The sequence below is a fragment of the Poecilia mexicana genome, unplaced genomic scaffold (assembly GCF_051168715.1).
Source record: "Poecilia mexicana isolate PSO_F unplaced genomic scaffold, ASM5116871v1 scaffold_1, whole genome shotgun sequence".
Lineage (NCBI taxonomy): Eukaryota > Metazoa > Chordata > Actinopteri > Cyprinodontiformes > Poeciliidae > Poecilia > Poecilia mexicana.
In genome coordinates, this window is record NW_028263370.1 from 1,882,892 (window position 1) to 1,908,082 (window position 25,191).

General features: G+C 43.5%; 1 protein-coding gene across 1 annotated transcript in view; it reads right to left on the bottom strand.

The window, feature by feature from the left end:
• Nucleotides 1-25,191, bottom strand: part of cacng3a (calcium voltage-gated channel auxiliary subunit gamma 3a) — a 62,671-nt gene that overhangs the window by 5,316 nt on the left and 32,164 nt on the right. Inside the window, exons 2-3 of the mRNA XM_088015866.1 lie at nt 5,640-5,723; nt 5,407-5,547 (exon numbers count right to left, since the gene is read on the bottom strand). Coding sequence (XP_087871992.1) covers nt 5,407-5,547; nt 5,640-5,723 — 225 coding nt within the window. The remainder of the gene's footprint in view (nt 1-5,406; nt 5,548-5,639; nt 5,724-25,191) is intronic.

A 25,191-nucleotide genomic window follows, 5' to 3' on the forward strand; every position in this document is an offset into this window, starting at 1 on the left:
GTCTGGCCAGCTCAGCGGCGAGGGGTCAAGATTCCCGCAAGAAGCGAGGTAGTGATCTGGGGACGAGCTCGAGCAGGACCAGCAGGGGGAGACTACTGCGGCCTGAGGAGCTCAACACTGTTACAGTGGCTCGCACCCTTGCTATCGTCAGAAATGGTAGGCTCCCTGTTCGTCTGAAAAATTGCAATAATTTTCCAGTTACTCTAGGGCGCTACCAAAAGATTGGCCGCCTCTACCAAGTCGACGACGTGGATGTCTATGGAGGTCGAGATGTGGACCTGGCTGTTGATGACAGTGGCGTGGTGCAGGTCGGCCTGGTGGAAGCTGTGGATACCTTAGAGGAAAGCAAAAGCTTCAGCCTAGAAAGACTAGTGGAACGACCAGGTTTAACACCTGCTGAAGCTGGTAAGCTGACCACCTTACTGCAAAAATGGGAGAAAGTGTTTTCTAAACATGACGAAGACTTTGGTCGGACGGATGCCGTCAAGCACACCATTCCAACGGGAGATGCATGCCCTACAAGGGAGAGATTCAGACCACTGCCGCCACTCATGTATAAAGAAATGAGGTCCCTACTAGCAGACATGTTGGACAAAGGTGTGATAACTGAAAGTTCCAGCCCCTGGGCTGCACCCATTGTTATGGTCAAGAAAAAAGATGGGAGCTGGAGGTTCTGTGTTGATTACAGAAAACTGAACTCTGTTACTCACAAAGATGCTTTCCCTCTCCCTAGGATTGAAGAGACTCTAACCTCCCTTTCTAAGGCAGAGTGGTTTACCACTTTGGACCTGGCCAGTGGATACTGGCAAGTTGAAGTGGATAGAGAAAAGACTGCCTTCACTACACCCTTGGGCCTTTTTGAATTCCAGCGCATGCCATTTGGTCTTTGCAATGCACCTGCAACGTTTCAGAGACTAATGCAACAATGTTTGAGTGGTCAGATTGCTGAGTCCCTGCTTGTATATTTGGATGACATAATTGTCTATTCACCTGATTTTGATACCCACCTGCAGCACCTGGAAGAAGTCTTCATGTGCCTGTGGAAGCACGGCCTGAAGCTGAGACCTGACAAGTGCAACCTGTTCCGGAGAGAGGTGAGATTTCTGGGTCATGTGGTCAACCAGAGGGGAGTTATGCCTGATCCAGACAAGGTGGCTGCAGTTACAGAGTGGGCTGCTCCAAAATGCATTAAAGAAGTGAGGGCATTTCTAGGCTTGGCTGGCTATTACAGACGCTTCATCCAGGGGTTCTCCAAAATTGCACGCCCACTTAATTCTCTGTTAACAGGCATCCCTACTGATAAAAAGCACGGTGCCAAATTAATTGACTGGACATTAGACTGTCAAGCTGCATTTGACAAACTAAAGGAGGCATTAACCCAAGCACCGATACTAGCCTATGCAGATTATACCCAGCCTTTCAGACTGTACACTGACGCCAGTTATCATGGATTGGGTGCAGTACTGGCGCAAAATCAAGAGGGAGAAGAGCGAGTAATCGCTTACGCCAGTCGCAGTCTACACCCTGCAGAGCGAAATGATGCAAATTACAGCTCATTTAAATTGGAGCTCTTAGCATTGAAATGGGCAATCACTGAAAAATTTAAGGATTATTTAACTGGTGCCAAGTTTACAGTATTTACTGACAATAATCCAGTTGCCCACCTACAGACTGCTAAACTTGGGGCTGTGGAACAAAGGTGGGTTGCACAGTTGGCCTCATTTGATTTTGAGGTGAAGTATCGAGCTGGAAAAGAAAATGTGAATGCAGATGCATTGTCCAGATTCCCCAAGGCTACGACCAACACTGGCTGCGCTATGGCAGCTGTAATGGATGCAGAAGACACAGCTTCACTCAAACTGGGGGAGGACTGGCAGGCCCTACAGGGGGCAGATCCAGACGTACATCAAATACGAGTGTATGTGGAAAAGGGGAAAGCCCCGACTAAGACTGAGCAGGCAGCTCTAAGTGAACCAGCCAAAAAGCTGCTGAAACATTGGAAACGACTCCGCATACACAAAGGGATTCTCTGCAGACATGTGTTTGACTCCTATGTATGTGAGCCCCGTTTCCAGATTGTGTGCCCAGATTCTAAGCGTCAGGAGGTCTGGAGGAAATGTCATGAAGCTACAGCCCACGCAGGAGTGGAGAGGACCCTCTCTCATCTGAGTCGCCATTTCTTCTGGCCAGGCATGGAAAAGAGGGTACAGTGTTTTCAGAATGGGTGTGTTGTTTGTAGTCTACAAAAAAATCGTGTAGAACAACGAGCACCTCTTAAGCCGATAGTGGTGTCTTACCCTTTAGAGGTAGTAGCCCTTGATTTTCTCTCGTTGCGCCGACCAAGTGACACTTATCAAAGTATTTTAGTAATGACTGATATGTTCACCCGTTACTCATGGGCTGTCCCTACACATGATCAAACTGCTCAAACTACTGTTCGTGCAATTTGGTCTCATGTCATTCAACCGTTTGGCTGCCCAGCACGTTTCCATTCGGATCAGGGACCAAATTTTGAATCGTAACTTATGAAAGAACTGTGTAGCTTGTATGGCGTTTCTAAAAGTCGCACTACCACATATCACCCAGCAGGTAACGGGAGAGTAGAAAGGATGAATCAAACATTATTAAACATGCTTCGTTCACTTGAGGTTGAAAAGCAGAGTAGGTGGCCAGAGCACTTACCAGAGTTGTTGCACGCTTATAACAATGTTATTCACAGTGCTACTGGTTTCGCTCCATCTTACCTCATGTTTGGTCGTCATCTTAGACTCCCGGTTGATTTGAGTTTGGGTGTATTAGATACACAACCCCGCAGGGACTTGCAGGGATGGGTTTTAGAACACCATCAGAAGTTGTCTCATGCTTATGAGGTAGCCCGGAATAAGATGAGTAGTGCAGCAAACAATGAAAAACGGTGTTATGATAAGAAAGCCAAAGCCAGTGCGCTTCTCCCGGGGAACGCGTGTGGGTCCGTGACAGGAACAGACAGGGACAGGGTAAACTACACAGTTGGTGGGACCCAGAGCCATTTGTAGTTGTGGGTGTTGTTGGGGACACAGGTTTGGTCTACCGTGTTAGGCCAGAGAAGGGTGGGAAGGAACGAACGTTACACAGAAATGCTCTAAAGATCTGTATTGCTGCTTCCACAGAAGTGTTGAGAGAACAACCTCCTGTTGAAACACATGAACCGCCTTTAATGCTCTATTACCCTGTAATTAACCAAGAACCAGAACAAGTACTGCGCCGCTCTACACGCGCTACGAGAGGACAATGTCCTTCTCGCTATAAAGAGTAAATATCAGCTGGGACTGGCCTTGTTAAAGTGTGGGGGGGTGTGGTAATGTGGCCTCGGTTTTTCCGTTTTGGAATTCTATTTATGTTTTCTTTTATATTGTTTGTTTTGATTGCTTGTCATATTTTGAATTTATGTATTTTCTTAGGTTTAGCTGAGTTAAACTTTTGAGTTATTGTTTTGCATGTTTTCCGATTGTTTATTTTGGAGGTCACGTGTCCGGATACCCAAAGAAGCCCTGCACCGGTGCTATACATCTGCTTAATTAGCGTGGAGATTGTCATGACAATTGAAAAGGACACAAGCAGAGAGGACGGACGGGAAAAAAACAGGGAGAAGACGGAGCGGCGGCGATTGCGTGGCAGGAGCGGGGAGGCGGTGTATCCAGACAGGCGGATTGTACAGGAAGACTGGTCGCTGTCGAGGAGCGGCGGCTGGGTCGCTGACGGGGTTCGCCAGGAACGGGAGGACTGGATGTGGTGGAGGTCCGCGCCCTTCCTTTGCTCAGATAAGGACAAACTATAGACTGGCTTATGGATTGATTGTCATGGACTGTCCGCACCCCCTTCGCTTCTGATATTGTTTTAAAATAAATTATTGTAACTTTTACGGGTTTTGTTTCGTAACTGTTCACAACTCCTGCAGTTATTTTAGTTGGTACACCACTCGGGTGCCACACAAACTCTAAACCTAATTAGTTTTCTTGACTTAAAAATAATACTCAAACTCAACTCAATTTTTTTTAAATGACACCAACTCAATTTTTTAGTTCTCATTAACTTGCTCAATTTTAGTGAGTGTCACTTAATAAATCACACAGATTTATAAAGTCACTTAAGCACCCAAAGCCAGTTTATTTAAAACTAGATGTTACTTGAGTAGCTTATGCATTTAGTTTGTTCCTCTGTTTAAACATAATAGAACACATACATGGAAAGCAGTAATAGTTTTCTCACTGTTTTTCAGCAAAACAAACACAATCATATAACAGGGAGTGGAGGGCCAGCTTGCACAGTTGAATGGTTGCCATGGAGATTAAAGAACTTTTTCAAACATACATGGAGGAATCAAGGCAACACTAAAGGTATTTTTTGATGAGGGAATAGTATATAACACAATGTAAATCTCAAAAATGTTGATTTTACATAATTCTGCCCCTTTAAAGTGGGGGTAGGTTTGAAAACAATATCCCAAGCTTTGAATGTCCACCAAAACATGGCCGTCCATCAAAACAAGCAAGTTAAGGAAGGAGACAATTAATCAGAGAAGCATCAAAGAAGCTGCAGAAATCCACAGCGGAGGTGGGAGAATCTGTCGACGGGACTACTAGTCCTACACACCACAAATATGGAAGCCATTATTAAAAGAAAGTCAATGAGGGTGCCACTCAAAGTTTCCCACTATTCATACACAGCAGTAGAAGAAGAAACTCTGGTCAGATGGCTTACCCAGTACTCCAGACTTTACTGTGATAATATTTTGCCCAGGCCACTCAATCCCATGGAGAATCTGGGGCAAGACTTGAAAGCGGATGTTCACAGATGCTGTTCATGTAATCTTGAGCTATTTTGCAACAAACAATAGGTAAACCTTCTCTGTGTGTGTGTAAAGTGGGTAGAGACATACCCCACAAGACTTGCTAATGTAATTACAGAGAAAGGTGGTTGGAGAAAGCATTAACTCAGTCAGACTGAACAGAAATGCATGCCACATTTTTCATATTTTTACTTGAAAGAAAAAGAACATCACAAATAAGAGTTTTGTTTTCCTTCCAATTCAATACTGTGAAGTTATGCATCATTCTGCACTGACCTATCAAAGTTTGTTGTTGTACTGTGACTTTGGAGTGACTAAATGTAAGGTTAAGTCACTCAAAAAGCTGTAAAAAAACAAATTTGCAGACTTTTTTTGTGCTAGATCGATGGATGGATGGATGGATGGAGCACCAAAGCCAAGAAAATAAACAGGAGTAGCTAGAACACAAAACATTTTTGCTTTTACAGTTAATATCCATCTAAAGTGGCTCATTAGCCTTTTTATCAGTACTTTTTAAATAGATTAGTTAGACAAAAAGGAACAACTGTATTTCCATGAAACTGTGGTTAGTGTCTGACCTGCAGAGACAAAGAGAATACCAGCTGTGAGAATGACATTGTAGTGAGACTTGTAGAACTCACTGGCAGCTACACACAAACCCCCAAGAAAAAGAAGGCCCACGCTGAGTATTGGGAAGAGGCTGGAGGCTCGAACTGCCCCTGAAGTGAGAAATGTGAGGGTATTTAGAAGATTAGTATCATCCATTTGACCTGTCACATCTCACTGTTAGATACATTCATCTGTCACTTACTTAGTAAATACTCTGCAGCATCCTGCTCGTAGTCTGCGTCATCAGGAAAGTGATCAATGTCTTTACAAACACCTCGAAATGTCCCTGAAAAGAAAACAAAAGAAAAAGTCTGCATTTGTAATGCATACTCTCATGCCTGAGCTAACAGAAACCCTCATCATCAACCCTTAGCTAATTGAACTGATTCTTGCCTAATTCTTAAGTTGCTAAGATCTAAGTTTTTATGCAAGATGGCCATTATATGTGGAAAATGTTTGCGTGTGTGTGGGGGGGGATGAGGGGGAAAGTAAAAACAGGAACACCTAGTTCAAGTTAGTAGGTTTCCTGGTTTTGAGAAACACTATCTAAAGTGATCCACATCTCTGTGCTACACTGTAAAAAGAAATTAGTTGAACCAACTTAATTTAATTACTTCAATTAGTAACAAGTATTTCAATTAAGTTTATCCAACTTAATTTATTACATTTAACCATCTCATGTTATTGTGTCTATCCAACTCAATTTACTAAAATTATCCAATTCAATATATTATAATCATCTAACTCAATTCATTAAGTTTTTTAAATTGAATTCATTAAGTGTGTTTAAAACGATAAATATTACTTAAAATAAAGAAGGAAACTAATATTGGTCTCTTTTTATCGGTTTTTTGGCTCAGCCAGTCTTTCTTTGAGAGCAGTTAGACAGGAAAGTGGGTAAAGACAGAGAGGGAAGACATGAAGCAAAGATCATCATGCCGGAATTGAACCTGCGACAGCCACATTGAGGACGAAGGTTTTCTTATGTGAGTTGTGCGCGAGTCCTGCACCACAGCAGCACCTGGTTGGTACAGGTTCTGTCTCTGGTGAAGCTTGAGTCATGTACTTTTGAGAGTGCACTCTAAGAAGTGTACTCTAAAAATACACTTTTCAGAGAGTGTTCTAAAACTCTCTGACATCGATGATGTCATGACATCATTGAACTTAGCATTGAACTTAATTGTTTGATATACACTTTTTAGAACACTCTAAAAAGTGTATTTTTAGAGTACAATTCTTGGAGTGCACTATTAAAAGCACATGACTCAAGATTCACCAAGGACAGATCCTGTGCTGTGGTGGTGCAGAGGTAGAGCACAACTAGTGTTTCATTCACAGTATTTTGGATGCAGGGCAAAAGTTAAGTCAGTCTCCTTTGAACAGGGCGTCTTCTTACACAGGGTTTCTGTGGCCCCGGTGGCTTGTCACAAATTTTGAACATGACTTCTTATCAAAAATCCCTTTCTTCTCACAAATTTTCCAGTAAGGATTTAAGGAATTATAGTTATCCTGTCAACAGAGCCTTCTTTCTGTGCTGTAGATCTAAATCACTCCTCCAGAGTAATCATGGAACTCTTCACTGCTTTTCTAATCTCATAGCCACCTGGCCTGTTTGACTGGTCGGCGGCCATGTCTTGGTAGTTTTGGAGTTGTGTCACACTCTCTGTTCTGAGATGATGTTCGTAAGATCTGATCTGTCTGCTGCTGTGTTCCTTGGTCTCCATGATGCTGTTTGTTGACAAATGTTCTCTAAAAAGCCTCTCAGACCTTTGTAGTGGGAACATTTTAAGATTACTATGATTAATATCTGAATCTATGCACAGCAGTACCATGATTCTTGTGTGATACATGAGCTTATGAAAGAGACTTCTGAAGGAGTTTAGTTTCTCTGGCCTTAGCATTACAATTAAGCCATTGAATTGTTTCTTTATTTCTTTATCTATGGCTCCTAGTAAAAGAAGACATGTGCTTGCTGTCTGATGTCTGTTCTGTAACCAAGTAGATTATCAAACTATGTGAATGGAATGAAACTCTCCCTATAAAACTGTAAGCTGTGTTCTGATCGAGGCTCTTTCTCCTGACTGTGATCAGTAAGCAGAGACTTCAAACGTTGTAAAGCCTTCGAATAAATACTGATTAAGAATATATTCTTTCTCTGGTTCTTTGGGTCTTGAAACTGTTTTTCCTCACTCTTTGATAAAGGAAAGAGACCTGGATTCACACTGACAATAAATTCTACAACTGGAGATTTTGTTAGAAATTAGAGGTCTTTGAATGCAGCTGGTGCCACTGATTTCATTTAGGGGAATTGGATGAAAGGAGGTTGAATAAAAATAATTTATACACCTTTTAGACTTCTACACAAATATTAAGCATAATGAGTTGGTCTATATAAAAAAAAGAATAGAGTAAAATAGAATATAGTAAAATATATATAGTAAAATAGAATTTAATAGAAAGCGCCTGTATTGTCCCGAAAAAAGAAAATTCAGGTGTAACAGATATAAAGGTCCACATAAAAAAGGTTTTAAAGTGTAGACATAAAACATAAAGTCCAAGTAGTGGTGGTTGTAATATAAAACATTGTGAAAAAGTTTATTTTACAAGGTGATCCCTTTACAGTTTACCTCTGAGAACCTGATTTAAGCATGCCCATTTTCAGCCTGTATTGCCTGAAATACCATATTTTTTGGACTACAAGTTGCTACTTTTCCCCTCACTTTGAACCTTGCGTCTTATAGCCCGGTGCTGCTTTTCGGTGGATTTTTCTTCAACCGCTGGGGGGCTCTTTAGCAGGAAGTGAATCATTGGAAGTCAAAAATTGGAAATCAAAGAAGAAAGCGGTAATTTTCTTTTAGAACAAGCACATGCTAGCAGCAGGTATGATGGAGAAATTGCTTCAAACTGAAGGCTATTGATCTGGCAGTACAGGTGGGAAATAGAGCCGCTGCAGGTAAACTCGCTTGAACAAATCCATGGTTCGGCGTTGGAGATGGAGGGTTGCGTAATTAACAGCAGATTTATTTGTGGAAAACCGAGAGTGGCAGAGATACCAGCGGCTTATAGCCTGGTGGGGCTTATATATGTACTTTCCAGTTTTTTTTTTTTTTTTTTACTTTGTGGGAGCAGCTTATAATGAGGTGCGCTCTATAGTTCGGTTAATATGGTAGTTGCCTTTTAACAATTGTTTGGGTCCAGAAGAAGCCAAACGATTTAAAATAAAAACATGTAGAAGCATTAAGTCTTTAACTCTCAGCAACAGAACATTCTGCCTGTTTTTGGCTTTCATTGACACAGAGTGACACACAAACACTCTCACACACAATATTGTAAAAAGCATTGATGCGTGGCTACCTCTCCATTAAACCACTTTGGAGCAGAGTGAGGGAGGGGCTGGGTGTACAACAGCAGGATGAAACAAAGTCAGCGCTTGATGTTTTTCTGGAAAATTGGAAAAACAATCAGAGGATGTTGGTGTATAAGAGGAGAAATGGTGCCAATAAATAACTAAAAAATGTCCTTTTCATCACTTTCTGGCCCAGTACTCAATTACTGTTAATTTTTCTTCTTTTAGACCAGGGGTGTCAAACTCAATTTCACCGAGGGCCACTTCAGCATATTGGCCCCCCTCAACGGGCCACATTGACGGTACAAATCAGGAGGGCATCCCTGCTAAAACACCCCAGACAAAAGGTTGACTTCCCTCAGTCAGTTCTGTAGAGGCTTATAATGAGTCAATGGTCCAGGTGTGTTAGAGAAGGAATGCATCTAAAGTTGCAGATGGTAGCTCTGGAAAACTAGACTTGGGCACCCCTAGCATAAATGTATGAAAATACAATGTTAAAAATAAATTAAACACCTCATATAGTTAAATAACTGATTTTATGTATTAAAGTTTTAAATATTACATTTCAGTTCCCATGGATGTAAAATTACTGCTCAGCTTAAAAATTACAATATTTAAATCAGTGTTTAAAGGTAAGCAAACAAATAATAAAAACAAGTCACATGGGCAGACATTATAGACTTTACGCAAAGATTTAGTCTTTGCGTAAAGACTAAATTAATCAATTAATTAATTGATTAATTAATTGATTAATTAATCAATTAATTAATCAGTTAATTAATTGATTAATTAATTGATTAATTAATCAATTAATTAATCAATTAATTAATTGATTAATTGATTAATTAATCAATTAATTAATCAGTTAATTAATTGATTTTAATTAACTGAAATCAATTAATTAAAAAAATCCTTTCTGAATATCATCTCATGGTCTCTGAACTAAATGCGTCTTTCTGACCGGGAGCTGACGGCGTGTTGAAGAGTTCTGGACCGGACGCTTTGGAGCGTCTGGTTAGGAAGCGCGTTACAAACCTTTGGTTGAAATGGCCGTTAAATTCAAGTCTCCATTACAGACCAGAGAAAAATAAGGAGAATGCAACGTTGTGTTAATCAATTTGAGGAGCCGGTAGTTTATCTTGAGGAAATAAATGACGATGCAAAAGTTAATTAGACTGTAATGCGCAGTCCGCTGCTCAACCACTGCGGACTGCGAAGAATTAGAAACCGCTGGAAGTAACTCATCCAGCGGATTTAACAAATGGAGCCTTTTTGGTGCACGTTACTCAGGAGGGCGACGTTCTGGAGGAGCTGCAGACGTAACATCTGTCCGTTTGGGAGAAGCAAAACCACTCAAATAAATAAATAAATAAATAAATCTTGGTAAAAGCGCACATCGGACCGCGCAGGGTCCGGTGTGCTCACAGAGTTCAGTTGATCTGTTTGGATCAGACAGATCCAACTGACTGATGAATTAGCGCAGATTTTTCTGCAGATGGGAACCAGGAAGAAGTGCGTTCAGACCCCAGCGGGTTGAAGTGATGCTAATTTAAGTAAATTCGGTCAATTTAATTTATTAAAAGTTATTGGGGCCTCAGTCAGTGGCTTTTGTCACTACGAGAAAAATGCAGATGCATTTATCGGTTTAATTTGTGATGGGATCTGGACTCACGGCGAATATTAACTAAACCGCATAAAATACGACTAAATGGCCGATGCTAATATGATTGTAATTTCAAGGATAAAAATAATATATGACCGATTTTTTTTTATGTTGTCGGACACCAACTCACACATCTTCATTCAGTCTTACTTGTAAATCGATTTTTCTTTTCTTGGACGTTTTGATGTTAACTTGTCGATGTCTCAGTTTTATTCGCTGGTAAAAATCAATAAGCAGCTTGAGGTGACTCTGCTGCTCTCTAGTGGCGAGAAGCCGTAATGTTGGCTGGTAACAATCGGAATGCATTGTGGGAGATGTAGTTTGTAGTCAATTCGTGCTCAAAACCTATTTTAAGTCAATCATCGACCTATAAAATGACATGGCGGGCCACATGTGGCCCGCGGGTCTTGAGTTTGACATATGTGTTTTAGACAAATCCTACTGTCACTTAATGAAAATGGATCTAAGATTAAATATATGATGTGGTGAAGGGAAAATTATTAACTTGATAATGCTTTGTTTTTGATGCTTCAAAAATCTGTTTTTTAGGTAGGCAGGGGCGCGGTAAAGGCGGGGGGGGGAAGTGATGACAATTCTAGGGGTCGTGACCAGCAGGGGGCTCTCCACAATTTAATTATTTATTTTTTGTTCATAGAAATAAAAATAAAAAAATTGGGGCTCTGTCAATTACAAAATTAATCATATTGTATTTTCAAAGATTGTTTTTAGCAGTAAAAATTTAATGTTCCCACTCCCAGATCAAAAAACACACATCCATATTTGCCCTGAACTCCCTAATCTGAGTTAAATGGTTCATTCCTGCTTGGAGCACTTCACTGTGACACTGTTAGCAGCAGATAGTAGGAAACAAGAACAACTGTGGCAGTTACTATGCTGCTAAGAAAAGTTATGAAATCAGGTTTTCAAAAACAAAATAGAGAGAGAGAGAGAGAGAGAAGGCAAGAGTTTAATTTATAACCCGGTTTTTCTCCAAGAGAGGTGGGTAGACTGTGTGAGATTATCAACCATGTAGCATAGTTAGCTTAGCTACGAAATGTTTGCCTCCTTTTCATTAGCATTTAATGAATTAAGGAAAAAAAATTACCAACATATTCATATATTTAACTTGTCCCTTGTACCTTTTACCACTTAACAACAGATGACCCACGTCCCTCCTGACCCGTCCTCTCCTGAGAGAAATTAAAGCTGCAGTATGTCACTTTCATATAAATATTTTTCACATATCTTTTAAAACTGTCATTATGTTGTGACAGTATGGTGTGAGAGGTAATCTGTGAAAAATCTATTTCCTCTGCCTTCTCCCAGTGCTAGAAACAACCAGTCAGTGGCAGGAGAGTTTTAGTGCTGTCAATCACAATCTCATGTGGTGCTGCTCATCCTTCCTCCCCCTCGATTTGTGCCGTGCTGCAGCTAGCATAGCACAAATCTGTGAATGCTCAGTTTAGTTAGCATAGCTACCAATGATGGCATATAAACAGTTTCTTGTAATGATAAGTTGTTTCTCCACCATTAGCACATTTAGCAGCAAGTGAATGAGGATAATTGACAGCACTAAGAGCGTCCTACTTGTTCTGATTGGTTGTTTTGGTCAGAACGGTGCATTACTTTAACCAGTAATAGTAATTCAGGAAGGAGATGGAGGACATTGATTGTTTTCACAGATTATCTGTCTAATAACAAACTGCTACAACATGGTGACAGCTTTAACAAATATGGTGAAAACATATTTTTTATTCAAGTTATGTACTGCAGCTTGAGTAAAATGCAGCTACGTAGCATTTTTGAGATCTCTGGATTCCTTTATGTGTAGTTGCATGTGTTGCTCATGGGGAGAGACATTTCAGTATCTAAAACTAATAGAAAAAATGTAAGCAACCTACTTACATACTGGATGTGGACTGTTGGATGTTCAATACATGAACTGTAAATATTGTGCTAATTATCAGTATTGAACCAAACTACATGAGTGCTACCTACTCTGCCATTGTGCAGCCCTGTGTAAAACCAACACTTTTCCAATAGTCAAAATTCTTCCCCCCCTTAGTGCTAAGAAATACATTTCTGGTTAAGAAAAATACTACACGAAGCTTTGAAGAAATAAAGAAAAAATATGATTTGAACAACTCAGCCACTCCCATTGAGCCTGTAAAATTGGAGTAATTAACCCTTGTGTCTAGAAATGGGGTCCAACCGACCCCACACATGTAAAACTTGTATCATTTGCCATAGTCCTCTACAGTCCTCAGTCCTCGCACACAAGGGTTAAAAAATAACGACTTCAACGACGACTTCTTCAGTTTTTTACAACTGAGGAACTATTAAAAAAGATACATTTAATTGAGTTGGAATTGGGGATAATTAAGATATTTATTTCAGCAAATGAATCGAATTTGGGGAAGAAAATTTCTAAATTGTACACAGGATTGGACAATTTGAAGAAAAGCAATACAACATACATAAAAAAGTAAGATGGGAAAAATATGCTAACTGTAGGCTTTCACAGGAGAACTGGGAGGAGATACGTGGGCAACAGCAGAGAACATCTTGTTCCCTTTCATAGAGAGAGTTTTGGGGGAACAAGATATTTTATTACACACTCGGAGGTTCACTTAGGGCTCTACTCCGGCATTAGAGCCGACTCTAACTCCTTACTCTGGTGATAGCTCTGCTTCCTCCTCAAGTGCTTGGAGGTTCACTTAGGGCTTATTCTGCTCTAGAGCCCTATGTGAACCTCCGAGCGCCTGAGGAGGGAGAGGTAGAGAACGGCTGGCCGAAATTAGCGTTCATAAATCAGATCGACCTTGAGCTAAACACCGCTTACACTGTGGAACGCCAATATCCAACTTGAAGCTCATTTCGCTGTGGTATCAACACAGCGTGATCTGATCCCCAAATTTTGCCTTGCCCCCCGTGACAACTCTCACACAGACAAAAAATTAGTCTCTCACACAAACAATTACAAATCTCATCCCCATTCATTCATTCATTCATTCATTCATTCATTCATTCATTCATTCATTCATTCATTCATTCATTCAGCCTATCATTCAGAATAGTATGCCTGTATGCTTTGTATGTGTCTATCTTAGTATTTTGTGTATGGGTGTCAGAGAAAAATCGTATCTGTGTGACACTGTAATAGTATATGTGCAATTTTAATATTTTGTGTGTGTGTGTGTGTGTGTGTATGTGTATTAGTCTTTAGTAGTTTGTGAGAGACAAAACATAGCTTTTGTCCTAAATGGCCCCCTAGTAGATTGGTTAATATAGAAAGTAGCAATGTTGTTTTATCCAATGCAAATACAGAATGCATTTGAAGCTTCTCTTGGATGGGGTATAGAACTTTTGGGGGGAAAAAAAAAGTTTTGATTTACACTTGTATGGAACATAATTTTCAGTAAAATTTGCAAACAAAAAAAACTACATTTCTGTGGTGTATAATGTTAATACCAACAGAGTTTTAAAAGTACACTAAATTAGTGTTAAAATCAAAGATTGGACACTTTCCTATTGTGTTAAACTTAGAAAAATGAATGCTACTAAATGTAAATATAAATGGACAACATATCCTAAAATTACCACTACAGTCTGCATCCATCAGTGCAACTGTTTCACAATCTAGAGCAGTGTTTCTCAACCATTTTTGTGCCAGTGCCCCCCCTATCCATTATCCAGGTCCTTCACCGCCCCCCATCAGAGAAGATGTAGGATAAGAACAAATCTGGTTTTTAATCAAACCCTAATGAGTCAAATTGAAAGTGTCATGGAGTCATCAGCCTCATGACATTAACATCGACATGAAAAAATGATATTGAAGAAATAAATATATCAAATCTAATTAAAAACATAAATAAGTGATCAGTTATTTACTGTTATGGTCTGTAAGATATTTATTCTCAGTACTAGATGTGGTCTTAACAAACCCATAACATTTCAATAATATTTTTTCTACTGGAAATAGTGTCTGTGTCTGTTTATTCTTGCCATACCAGTTAATAAACTGGTATGGCAACTAAAGTAATACAGAGGAATACCTCTGTATTACTTTAGTTTCTTAGTTTATTCTTGCATTTTGTTTTTCATTCATTTCATTTAGTTTCCTTTGATTAGTATTATCCTCTCTTGGTTTATTGTTGTCTTTAGTTTGTTGCTAGATTTATTTTATAGTTTGTATTGACTCTCACCACCAGTAATCTTCACTCATCACCTGCTGCGCCGCTTAATCATCATGTGTTTCACCTGATTTGCCCTCATATTGATTTTTCACTATTCACCGCCGGATTCTCTGATCATGATTCACATCTAGTTTGTTCGTTGCTCAGTTCTACGTCCCGGTTCTCCTGTTGCAGAGTTTTGCGGAAGGTGCGCGGTTTTTTTTTTTTTTTTTTATTATTATTGTTTTTAATTTTTATACCAACGGTGCGGAGTTGTGGGGGAGCATATCGAAGAAGAAAAGCAGATTGAGATAAGCTTTTAAAACAACGGAAAAATCCCGGTATTCTGATTATTATCAGAAGGGTTAGGGAATTATTATCAGAATACCGGATGCTGTAAGTGATCCGTTTCATACCGGACCACTTACAGCACCGGTGTTAACGCTATAAAATGAAAGTTCTCTATTGTGGTATCACCATGGAGGGATTTCTTTATTTAAATGGGTTCATTTTTCAGAGGGATACAAAGTGAGGGTATCGTGATTTTAGTAATTACATGTTTATAAGAGCGATTTTCTGTTGTCCTTCCATGGAAGCGGGCAGCTTTCAAACGGAAATAAAACACTTTTTAATATAAGTTGCTGCTTTGACATGATCACAGAACTGCCAAAAAAATATGCACAAAAATCCTCACTAAAACATAAAATATTTGAAAATCAGACACCAGATAAAGTGAATCACAGCAACGTCATCAGCCGGTGTAACGCTGAACTGATGCGGTGAAGCTAGCAGGAGCAGGAGAATGGAGCTGCGCCAAACACTGAAGAGAAGAAGAAGAAGAAGAAGAAGAAGAAGAAGAAGAAGAAGATTTTTTTTGATTTTTAACAATACATTTATTTACAATAATTTAATAATACACTTTTACATAATCAGGTCAATGAAAACTAACTAAAAACAATAAATATTCACATCAGCAGTTTGTTAAAATTTAGTTCTCCCTGATTTGAAATGGTGCACAATACATTATTAAAACCCCACAACTGTAAAAAACTATTTAAATCCCCGGTGGCTCTGTGGAAACAAAATTCCAGTCTTAATCTAGCTTTGATGTTACACTTCCACAGAGCCACGGCATCAAATTGAGGTCCAGCCTGCATTTTGTCTCGTCGAGTTATGTAAATTGCCATTTTGGCCTCTGCGATTAAATAGTTTAAAATGCGGGATTTAAAACTGGTGGCTCGACTGTAATGCACACCGTAGATAAAAACAGAATTGGTAAAAACCACGCCAAAAAGGCTAAAAACTCTCATCAAAAAATTTAAAAAACTGGTCAACCGTACACAATCTATAAAAACATGAAAAACACTCTCAGACAAACTGCAAAAAGGACACTCATTTAAAACCCCAGGACTGATGACCGATAAAAACGAGTTTGTAGCAATTGCTCCGTGAAGAATCCTCCACTGGAGGTCACCGGTCCGTTTCTTGATTGGAGGCTTGTACAAAGTCCTCCACTGCGGTTTTTGTCCTCTAAGTTTGTCATTCCAGACACTGCTGGGCCTATTGTGGAGAGTTCTCCTGTTAAAAATCTTTGTACATTGTTTGTATAGTACTTTTGGACCAGTCTTGCATAAATCCATCCCTTGAACGACGCTCTGCAGCAGGGGACCACCATCTTCCCCAAATACTGGATCCAGGACTACCTCCGGAAAGGGGTCATTCGGGTCAGGCAGACATTTTTCTGTCGCGTATAGCTGCAGGAGCCGCCTCTCCTCAGCTGACAGCCTCTCTTTCACCCGGTCCAGGAAGCGCCGTACCAGTCTGGCGGACCGGACTCCAAGCAGCGAGCCAACCTCCTGGACATCAGAGAAGTCCGGTCCCGCCACCCGCACCAGCCGCCACAGGGTCACCGTCCCGGACCTGGATAGTGCCTCGGACAATCCTGGCACGCTGCCGTCGTGGACGTCCAGCCTTGCTCCACACACTAGTGATTCTTCTAAAAGCCAATGCAGAGAAGTATGCGTTTCTGCCCTTTGCAATTTAAAAAGAGCACAGGATTTAAAAACACCCTGATAAAACTGAGGCAACCCCTTTAACTTTAAAAGACTAAAATCAGTTAAAAACAGAGCAGCATCCAACCCCAGAAAATTTACACGTCTGAGGATACAGCTGGCCACATCCCTCCACACAGGAGATCCTGTCAGGTATTTCTGTAAAAACTGTAAACGAAAAGTTGCTGTTCTACTGGCCAGGTGGACAAGGCCCTGGCCCCCCTCCTCTCTGGATAAAAACAACACAGACTGTGGCACCCAGTGTAGACCGTTCCAAAAGAAATTTACCATCTCTGACTGTATTTTGACAAACAAACCAGGTGGTGGGTCCAGAACAGAGAGTTTGTGCCACAGCTGCGATGCCACCAGATTGTTTAAAACCAGCACTCTGCCCCTGTAGGACATCTGAGGGTGGAGCCACTTCCACTTTAACAACTTGTCTTTTATTTTCTGCTCGACATTTTCCCAGTTTTTATTTACAATATCTTTACTGCCTAAAAACACACCAAGATACTTAAAACCGTCTTTTTTCCACACAAGACCTTGAGGGAGAACTGGGAGCCCAGCAGACCACTTGCCGACGGCCAGGGCTTCGCTCTTTCCCCAGTTCACCCTCGCAGCAGACAAAACAGAGAATTTTTCTGTGATCTTGGTTAAAACACTGACATCTTGCTGATCTTTTATAAAAACAACAACATCATCAGCGTAGGCAGATAAAACCATATTGTTACTAAAACCAGGTAAAACCAAACCATGAACACTCGAGCGTATTTTCTGGAGGAGGGGCTCCAGGGAGAGTGCGTAGAGCATCCCCGAGAGCGCGCAGCCCTGTCGGACGCCTCTACACACCCTAAAAGGAGCACACAGGCTACCGTTGATCTTCAGCACACTCTCAATGTCACTGTACAGAACCTGGATCTTGGCAATGAGACCCTCGCTGAACCCAAACCCCCTCATGGTTTTCCAGAGGAAGCTGTGTTCAACGCGGTCAAATGCCTTTTCTTGATCTAATGAAATCAAGCCAGTTTGTAAACCCAATGAACCGGAGACCTCCAAAACATCCCGAATCAGGTAGATGTTATCTACTATAGACCTGCTGGGGATGCAAAAGATCTGATCCCGGTGGATGACCTGCTCCATAGCTTTCCCCAGCCTAGTGGCCAGGGCCTTGGAGAGGATCTTGTAATCGGTGCAGAGGAGGGACACAGGGCGCCAGTTCTTAATGTCCTGCAGGTTTCCCTTTTTGGGCAGCAGGGTGATGACTGCCCTGCGGCAGGACAAGGGGAGTGAACCAGGGTGCAGACTTTCATTGTACATGTCGAGCAGGTCTGTGGCCAGAATGTCCCAATAGGCCTTGTAGAACTCCACCGTGAGCCCGTCAACGCCTGGGGACTTCTGGCTCTGCATACTGAGGAGGGCTGTGTGGAGTTCCTGAAGCCCCAGGGGGCGCTCCAACTCAGAGTTGGTCTCCTCAGAGACCTGGGGTAGTTCAGTGCAGAACTCCCTGAACAGTTCCTCGTTCTCCTTGTATTCGCTGTGGAACAGAGAATAGTAAAACTCCACAGCCCTCCTCCTGATCTGACCTGGTTCACTCAGTTGCTGCCCTGTGTCTGACAGCAAAGAGTGGATCAGCTTCCTCTGCCTGTGCTTCCTCTCCAAGCTGAAGAAAAAGCTAGAGGGAGCATCCATCTCTGTGATGTTCTGGATCCAGGACCTGACCAATATGCCTTGGACTTTGTTTTCCAGCAGGTTAGCTAAAGTTTGCCTTTTAGATTTGAGAGCTACAATATGTTCTCGATTTCCTGTGGATTCACTAAGTCGTTCTAATTCCACGATGTTTATCTCCAGATCTCTGACAGATCTGGTAATGTCACGGGTGACATTGAGAGTGTGCTGTTGACTCAGCAGTTTTATCTGTACTTTTCCGTAGTCCCACCACTGTTTAAGACTAGTAAAATCAGACTTTCTTTGTCTAAAACCAGTCCAAAAATTATGTAAAATCTCTTTAAAACCCTGATCATCAGTTAAGGCTGAGTTAAAATGCCAGTAAGCACTTCTAGGTAAAATGTTTCTGATAAAAACACTACCTAAAAGCAACGAGTGATCTGTAAAAGCCACCGGTAAAATCTGGCATGTTTTAAACACGTTAAAATGGTGTTTAAAACAATAGAAACGATCAAGACAGGCTAAAGAGATTCTGTTTTCTTTAATGTGGGACCAGGGGTGAAAGTAGTTTTAAATTCTTGGGGGTACTATGGGGGTATAATATAAAAAAAATATATATAACATTGCTTCTTTGTGTGCTTTGGAGTTTCTGTTATGAATAATTTTTTTGCGAAGTGATAAAAGCTGGGTAGCCCTTGAATTGCTACAAAATAAAGCTGTATTTCCTCCTTCAGCCCACTGGCTGCAATGTTGACACCTTGAGATGCCATGAGACCTAAATTCTGAACATCACGTCATAGAGAGCATCCCAGTTTTCCATGTCTGGCATATAACCATTCATTTTAGCTTTTAAACTGGTTCTATTGATCCTGTGTCCAGACAGAGGGATAATCAGTAGCCCAGCATCATGACCTGTTTGTTCTGAAGATGCAGCTTCCACTTCTCTTCCTAACATGGCGCCTCCTCACCCTGACTCTCACACTGACAGGAGGAACCACAGAGCTCTGTTAGGTTAAAGTTCATCTTCTGAAGTTGGGATGTTTTTTCTCCAACAGGTTCCAGAGGAATCACCTCAAACCAGATGTTGGACTGGATTTTATTTCAATGTCATTTGTGAATGTTAGAGCCTCATTTTTTCAAAAGTGGAGCTATAAAGGTTGAAAAAGGTTATCATTTTGGAGAAAATATCATCAATATTTCCACTAAATAAGAAGCAAAAAAAATTGTTTGATAAAAGAAAAGCCTCTCAGACTCTGAACCCGACAGCACCAAACTATTTTTATATTAGACAATTAATTTAGTTTCACATAATTATCGCGGTAGAAGCCATTTGTTTGTTAAATACTTAATGAAACATATTTACCGTGTTTGATGTTTGTTGTAAATGACGTATAGTCACAAAGAAAGAGGTAATTAGTCCGAGTTTGTCGTTTATTGACCGTTCAGAAACAACAGCGGCTGTAATGAGCCACAGCAAAGGTATAAAAGGTAAAACAACCTGAACAGGTGATCAACTCTAAACCACTGGGACCTTTTTATTCTCCGTCTCTCTTTGTCGTTTAAGCACACCCGTTGCCATGGCAACCTCCTGAGCTCCACAAGCCGACCAGAGATTACATTAAAAACATTCAGTCCGTTATGATATCAGGTTTTCAGGCTTGATATTTATTTTGCGATCATTAATAAGCCTCCCTGAACACAGCGGTGGTTGATTAGTTCATTTTAAACTCCTGCTCTGCTAGTTATTTTGGTAATGGAAGCGAAACGCACAGAATTGCTCAACACCTTGTTGAAACAATAATCACTGAGATTATTATTGTTGTTGGGTCATTAATTTGAACACGTTTTGTTGATTTTGTTGTTGTTCTTTAATAAAGTTACGAACGTTTTAAGCGAGTCAGAGGAGGACGTGCTGGTCTCAGCGTCCCGTTCAGTTTGTCATCTAATGCCGAGATCGACTCAAAACTAGGGTGGCCCTGAGGTGCAAAACACTACAATATTGTAATGATTCTGTGTTTTAGTTCTGCTGGTGTGGATATGGTTATGTGTATTTGTTGTATGTTACAATGTGATCTTTATTATGTGTATAAAGTTATAGGCTTCCCCTGACTGACTCTGCTGACTCCCACTCACATGACAGAGATCTGTCATGTGGGCGGGGGATCAGGGGAGCAGCTAGAGGGACCGGAAGAGGAGGAGTTCGGTGTGTGTTAGCAGGAAGCTAGTTCAGGAAGCGCTACGGTTTGTTGGAGGTGTGAGCTGCGCCTCAAAATAGCAGCTCGTTTCTACGACTAATAAACCGTTTGGTGGGACTTCTATCTGTCGTATGCTGGCGTCATTACATTGGTGTCAGAAGTAAACATCACCAACGGAGCCGAGTGAGTGCTGTTAGCACGTTGTCTCCGCCGGCTACAATAGCGTCATGGACGGAACGCTTCCTCACGTGAGAGTTAAGTCGGAAAAAGAGGAGGACAGTGAGGCGTGGAGTGCGGAGCTTCATAAAATGGCTCGGGCGAAGGCTTCTCTGCGTGGCTCCGCGGCGAGGATGGCTACCGAGGCAGGTTTCGGCGCCAGCGGGAAGGCGGGGCCGTCGACGCCATTGTCCCAGGGAGCGCCAAAAGATGTTGTCAACGCGTATGGCGTCGGCCATGACTGTTACAACGATGGCGGCGGCCATAATATCGCTGTCCCGTTGAAGACGCCCAAGTACTCTGGTAGGTCAAGCTGGGAGGCGTTCCATGCACAGTTTGAGCTGCTGGCACAGGCTGGAAGATGGACAGTGGAGCATAAAGCCCTGCAGCTAGCTCTCCGTCTACAAGACGATGCATTGGACTGCCTGTTGCTGCTCAGCTCCGAGGACAGAAAAGACTATGATGCCTTAGTCGGAGCGCTGAAGAGGCGGTTTGGACAATGTGTACAGCCAGACATCTTTAAAAACAAACTAAGCAGCAGGAGCAGGTTTCCGGGTGAACCCTTGCGTGTTTTGGCTAATGACATCGAGAGCCTCACACGGAGAGCGTATGCACACATGCCTTCAGGTGTACAGAATGAATTGGCGAAAGATCAATTCATCAGAGCTCTGTCACCTCCGGAGCTGCGTGTGCAGGTCCAGCTGATGCACCCCCAATCCCTACAAGACGCTTTGGATTTAGCAGTGGAGAGGGAGTGCTTGCTTGGAGTAGCAACTGGAGATGACCAGAGAGGACAACTACCAGCATGCAGATCTGCAGGGGGGACAGTGCTGAACCAGGAGAAACCTGCTTGGGTCTCAGAGTTGGTGGAAATGGTTCGAGCGGTGTCGGCGCAAGACTCCTCTGGAGCCCCTGTCCTTTGTTGGGGCTGTGGCCAACCAGGGCATCTCCTCAGACGTTGTCCTAAGGCAGCCAAGAAGCAGGGAAACGACGCAGGGTCTGCATGGGGGAGGCATCGCAGACCCTTACCGTAGCCTCCACACCTTCATCACCAGCAGGCGGGGCCCGACAGCACCAACAGGGGGCCCTGTCCCAGACTTCCCCAGAAATGGATGCGAGCCAAGGCCAAGTGACTATGGTTGCGGTGGTTGGCCGCACGTGTGTTGGTGATTTTTGTTATGTCCCAGTCACAGTGGAAGAGACTCCCTGCACAGCCCTAATTGACACTGGTTCCACAGTAACACTAGTGAGGCCTGATGTGGTGACAGACTGGACTCAGATTCAGCCCACTACAGTGCAGCTGCGCACAGTCACAGGGGACATGGCACCTATGAAGGGGAGAGGGACAATGACTGTTAATGTAGGTGGCCGATCTATCACCCATCCTGTGTGGGTAGCAGAGGTGCAGGACATGTGCATATTGGGGTTGGACTTTTTAAGGGCTGCGGGGTGCCAGTTGGATTTAGGTGGGGGGACATGGAGTTTTAAGGAAGGCCCTCTCATTCCGCTGATGCCCACAGTTTCTGATCCAGTTTTGATGGAGCCTGTAGTCTGTCACACAGAACCTCAGATTGCAGCTGTTCAACACATCTCACCTCAGACCAACCAGATTGCTGCCACAACAGCCCCCACACCTACAGACCCTGTACTCCCAGGGTGGGTGCCTCATGAGACAGAAGATGCGTCAATAACCATGGTGCGGAAGATCTGGGCAGAGAACTGTAGGGGTTTGGACACCCAGCAGCAAGAACAACTGTGGCAGCTGCTCATGGACAGTTTTGCTCTGAGGGAAGACCAGGTGGGTCGGACTCAGTTGGTGGAACATGACATTCTGACGGGAGATGCTCCCCCGATAAAATGTCGGCCCCGCCGGCTCCCCCTGGCCCGTCAGGAAGCATGTGACAAGGCAGTGTTGGGCATGTTGCAAGCTGGCATTATCGAACCTTCAGACAGCCCGTGGGCGGCTGCTGTTGTCATGGTGCCCAAAAAGAATGGAGAGTGGCGCCTGTGTGCTGATTACAGGCCGCTGAATGGGGTAACAGAGAGACTCATACCCACTGCCTAGGGTCGATGAGTCACTGGACCTGGTGTCCGGCTCCAACTGGTTCTCGTCTCTGGACCTTCGGAGCGGTTATTACCAGGTCCCCTTATCAACAAGTGCCAGACCAAAGACTGCTTTTTGCACAGGACGGGGACTTTGGCAGTTTAAAGTGCTCTCATTTGGGCTGTGCAATGCACCTGCCACCTTCTCCAGGCTGATGGACCGGGTGCTAGCTGACATCCCTCGCCAAGAGTGCCTGGTGTATCTGGATGACATACTGGTCCATGGCACCTCTTTTGCAGCGGCTCTTGGCTCACTCCGTCGGGTGTTGGAGAGAATTAGAGCAGCAGGCCTGAGACTCCACCCAGATAAATGTCATTTCATGCAACAAGAAGTTACATTTCTGGGCCACCGGGTTGGAAGAGAGGGAATCAGCACAATGGAGGACAAAGTAAAGATGGTGGCAGCGTGGCCAATCCCCGCAACTCAGAGAGATCTTAAAAGTTTCCTGGGGCTGGCTTCTTATTACCGGAGGTTCGTGCGGGGCTTTGCAAGTATTGCGGCTCCCCTGTTCCAACTTCTCCAGAAGAACCGAGACTACGTGTGGACTGAACAGTGCCAGGGAGCATTTGACTGTCTGCGGCAAACTCTGACTGAGGCTCCAGTTCGTGCTCCTGCTGATCCCTCTCTCCCCTTCATCCTTGACACGGATGCAAGTAACGTAGGGGTAGGGGGGGTCCTTTCCCAGTTAGGAGAGGAGGGAGAGAGAGTGGTAGGGTATTTCAGCAGGGCCTTTAACAAAGCAGAGAAGCGCTACTGTGTGACAAGGCGGGAGCTGCTGGCGGTGGTGCTTTCTCTGCGCCATTTTAAGTACTACCTGTGTGGCCTGCCTTTCACTATAAGGACAGACCACTCTGCTCTCCAGTGGCTGATGTCTTTTAAAGAACCTGAGGGTCAGGTGGCCCGGTGGCTGGAAGAGTTGCAGTCCTACAACTTCTCAGTTGTCCATCGGGCTGGAGCTAAGCACGCTAATGCCGATGCCCTCTCCCGCCGCCCTTGTGCTGCAGGGGGATGCAGTTACTGTGACCGGAGAGAGAGGCTGGAGGAGGAACAGCTGCAACGCAGCCAGCCAGGATCATGCCAGGGTGACTCAGTAATCTGCAGGGAGCTGCAGGTGGTTGGCACAGACAGCTGGAGGCATCAACAGGAACAGGATCCTGACATCCAGCCTGTGTTGCATTGGGTGGAGCGTCAACTGAAGCCGCCATGGGAGGAGGTTGCTGGGTTCTCGCTGGCAACTAAAGGATTGTGGTCCAAGTTTGAGGCTCTGCGTCTGGAAGACGGGGTGCTGCAAAGGGCATGGAAAGACCCCGCCACAGGTGAGGAGCGATGGCAGATCGTAGTCCCCAAGGGTCTGCAAGACGTAGTCCTGCAGGCCATGCATGGAGCATCTGGGTCCGGACATTTTGGCGTCACAAAAACACTCCGCCGCCTCCGGCAGGGGTTTTACTGGAGCCGGTGCAGGAGGGACGTGGAGGACTTTTGCCGCCGCTGTGACCCCTGTACAGCACGGAAGGGGCCGACAGGTCAGTCACACGCCCGCCTGCAACAGTTTGTTGCAGGGGCCCCTATGGAGAGAGTAGCTGTGGACATTATGGGTCCACTGCCACGCTCAGACAAGGGAAACTGTTATGTTCTGTCAGCTATTGACTATTTTACAAAATGGCCAGAGGCTTACACCATCCCTGATCAGGAGGCAGAGACAGTGGCTGATGCTTTGGTGGGGGGACTGATTAGCAGGTTTGGGGTACCAGACATTATTCATAGTGACCAGGGCAGAAATTTTGAGTCACGGGTGTTTTCTATCATGTGCAGCCGTTTTGGCATCCAGAAAACAAGAACAACACCATTACGTCCCCAGAGTGATGGACTGGTGGAAAGGCTCCACCGCACCTTGGGACAGCAGCTGGCCATCCTCACAGCGGAGCATCAGCGGGACTGGGACGAGCACCTTCCACTGGTGCTAATGGCATGCCGCTCAGCTGTACAGGACTCCACAACATGCACTCCATCGCTCCTCATGTTGGGGAGGGAGTTGCGCACACCAGCTGAACTGTCTTTCGGACGACCTCCAGATGCACCTGCTGTTCCAGCCGGTCCTGAGTATGCCAGAAAGCTTCAGGACAGGTTGGAGATAGCACATGCATTTGCTCGGAGACAACAGGAACAAGCAGGTGTGCGTCAAAAACGGAACTATGATGTAAGAGCTAAGGGTCGACACTTTACAGCAGGAGAGCTGGTCTGGGTTTACAACCCTCGGAGAAAGAAGGGCCGTTGCCCAAAACTAGACAGTCAGTGGGTGGGGCCCTGCAGAGTATTGGAGCGCATGGGGGAGGTGGTTT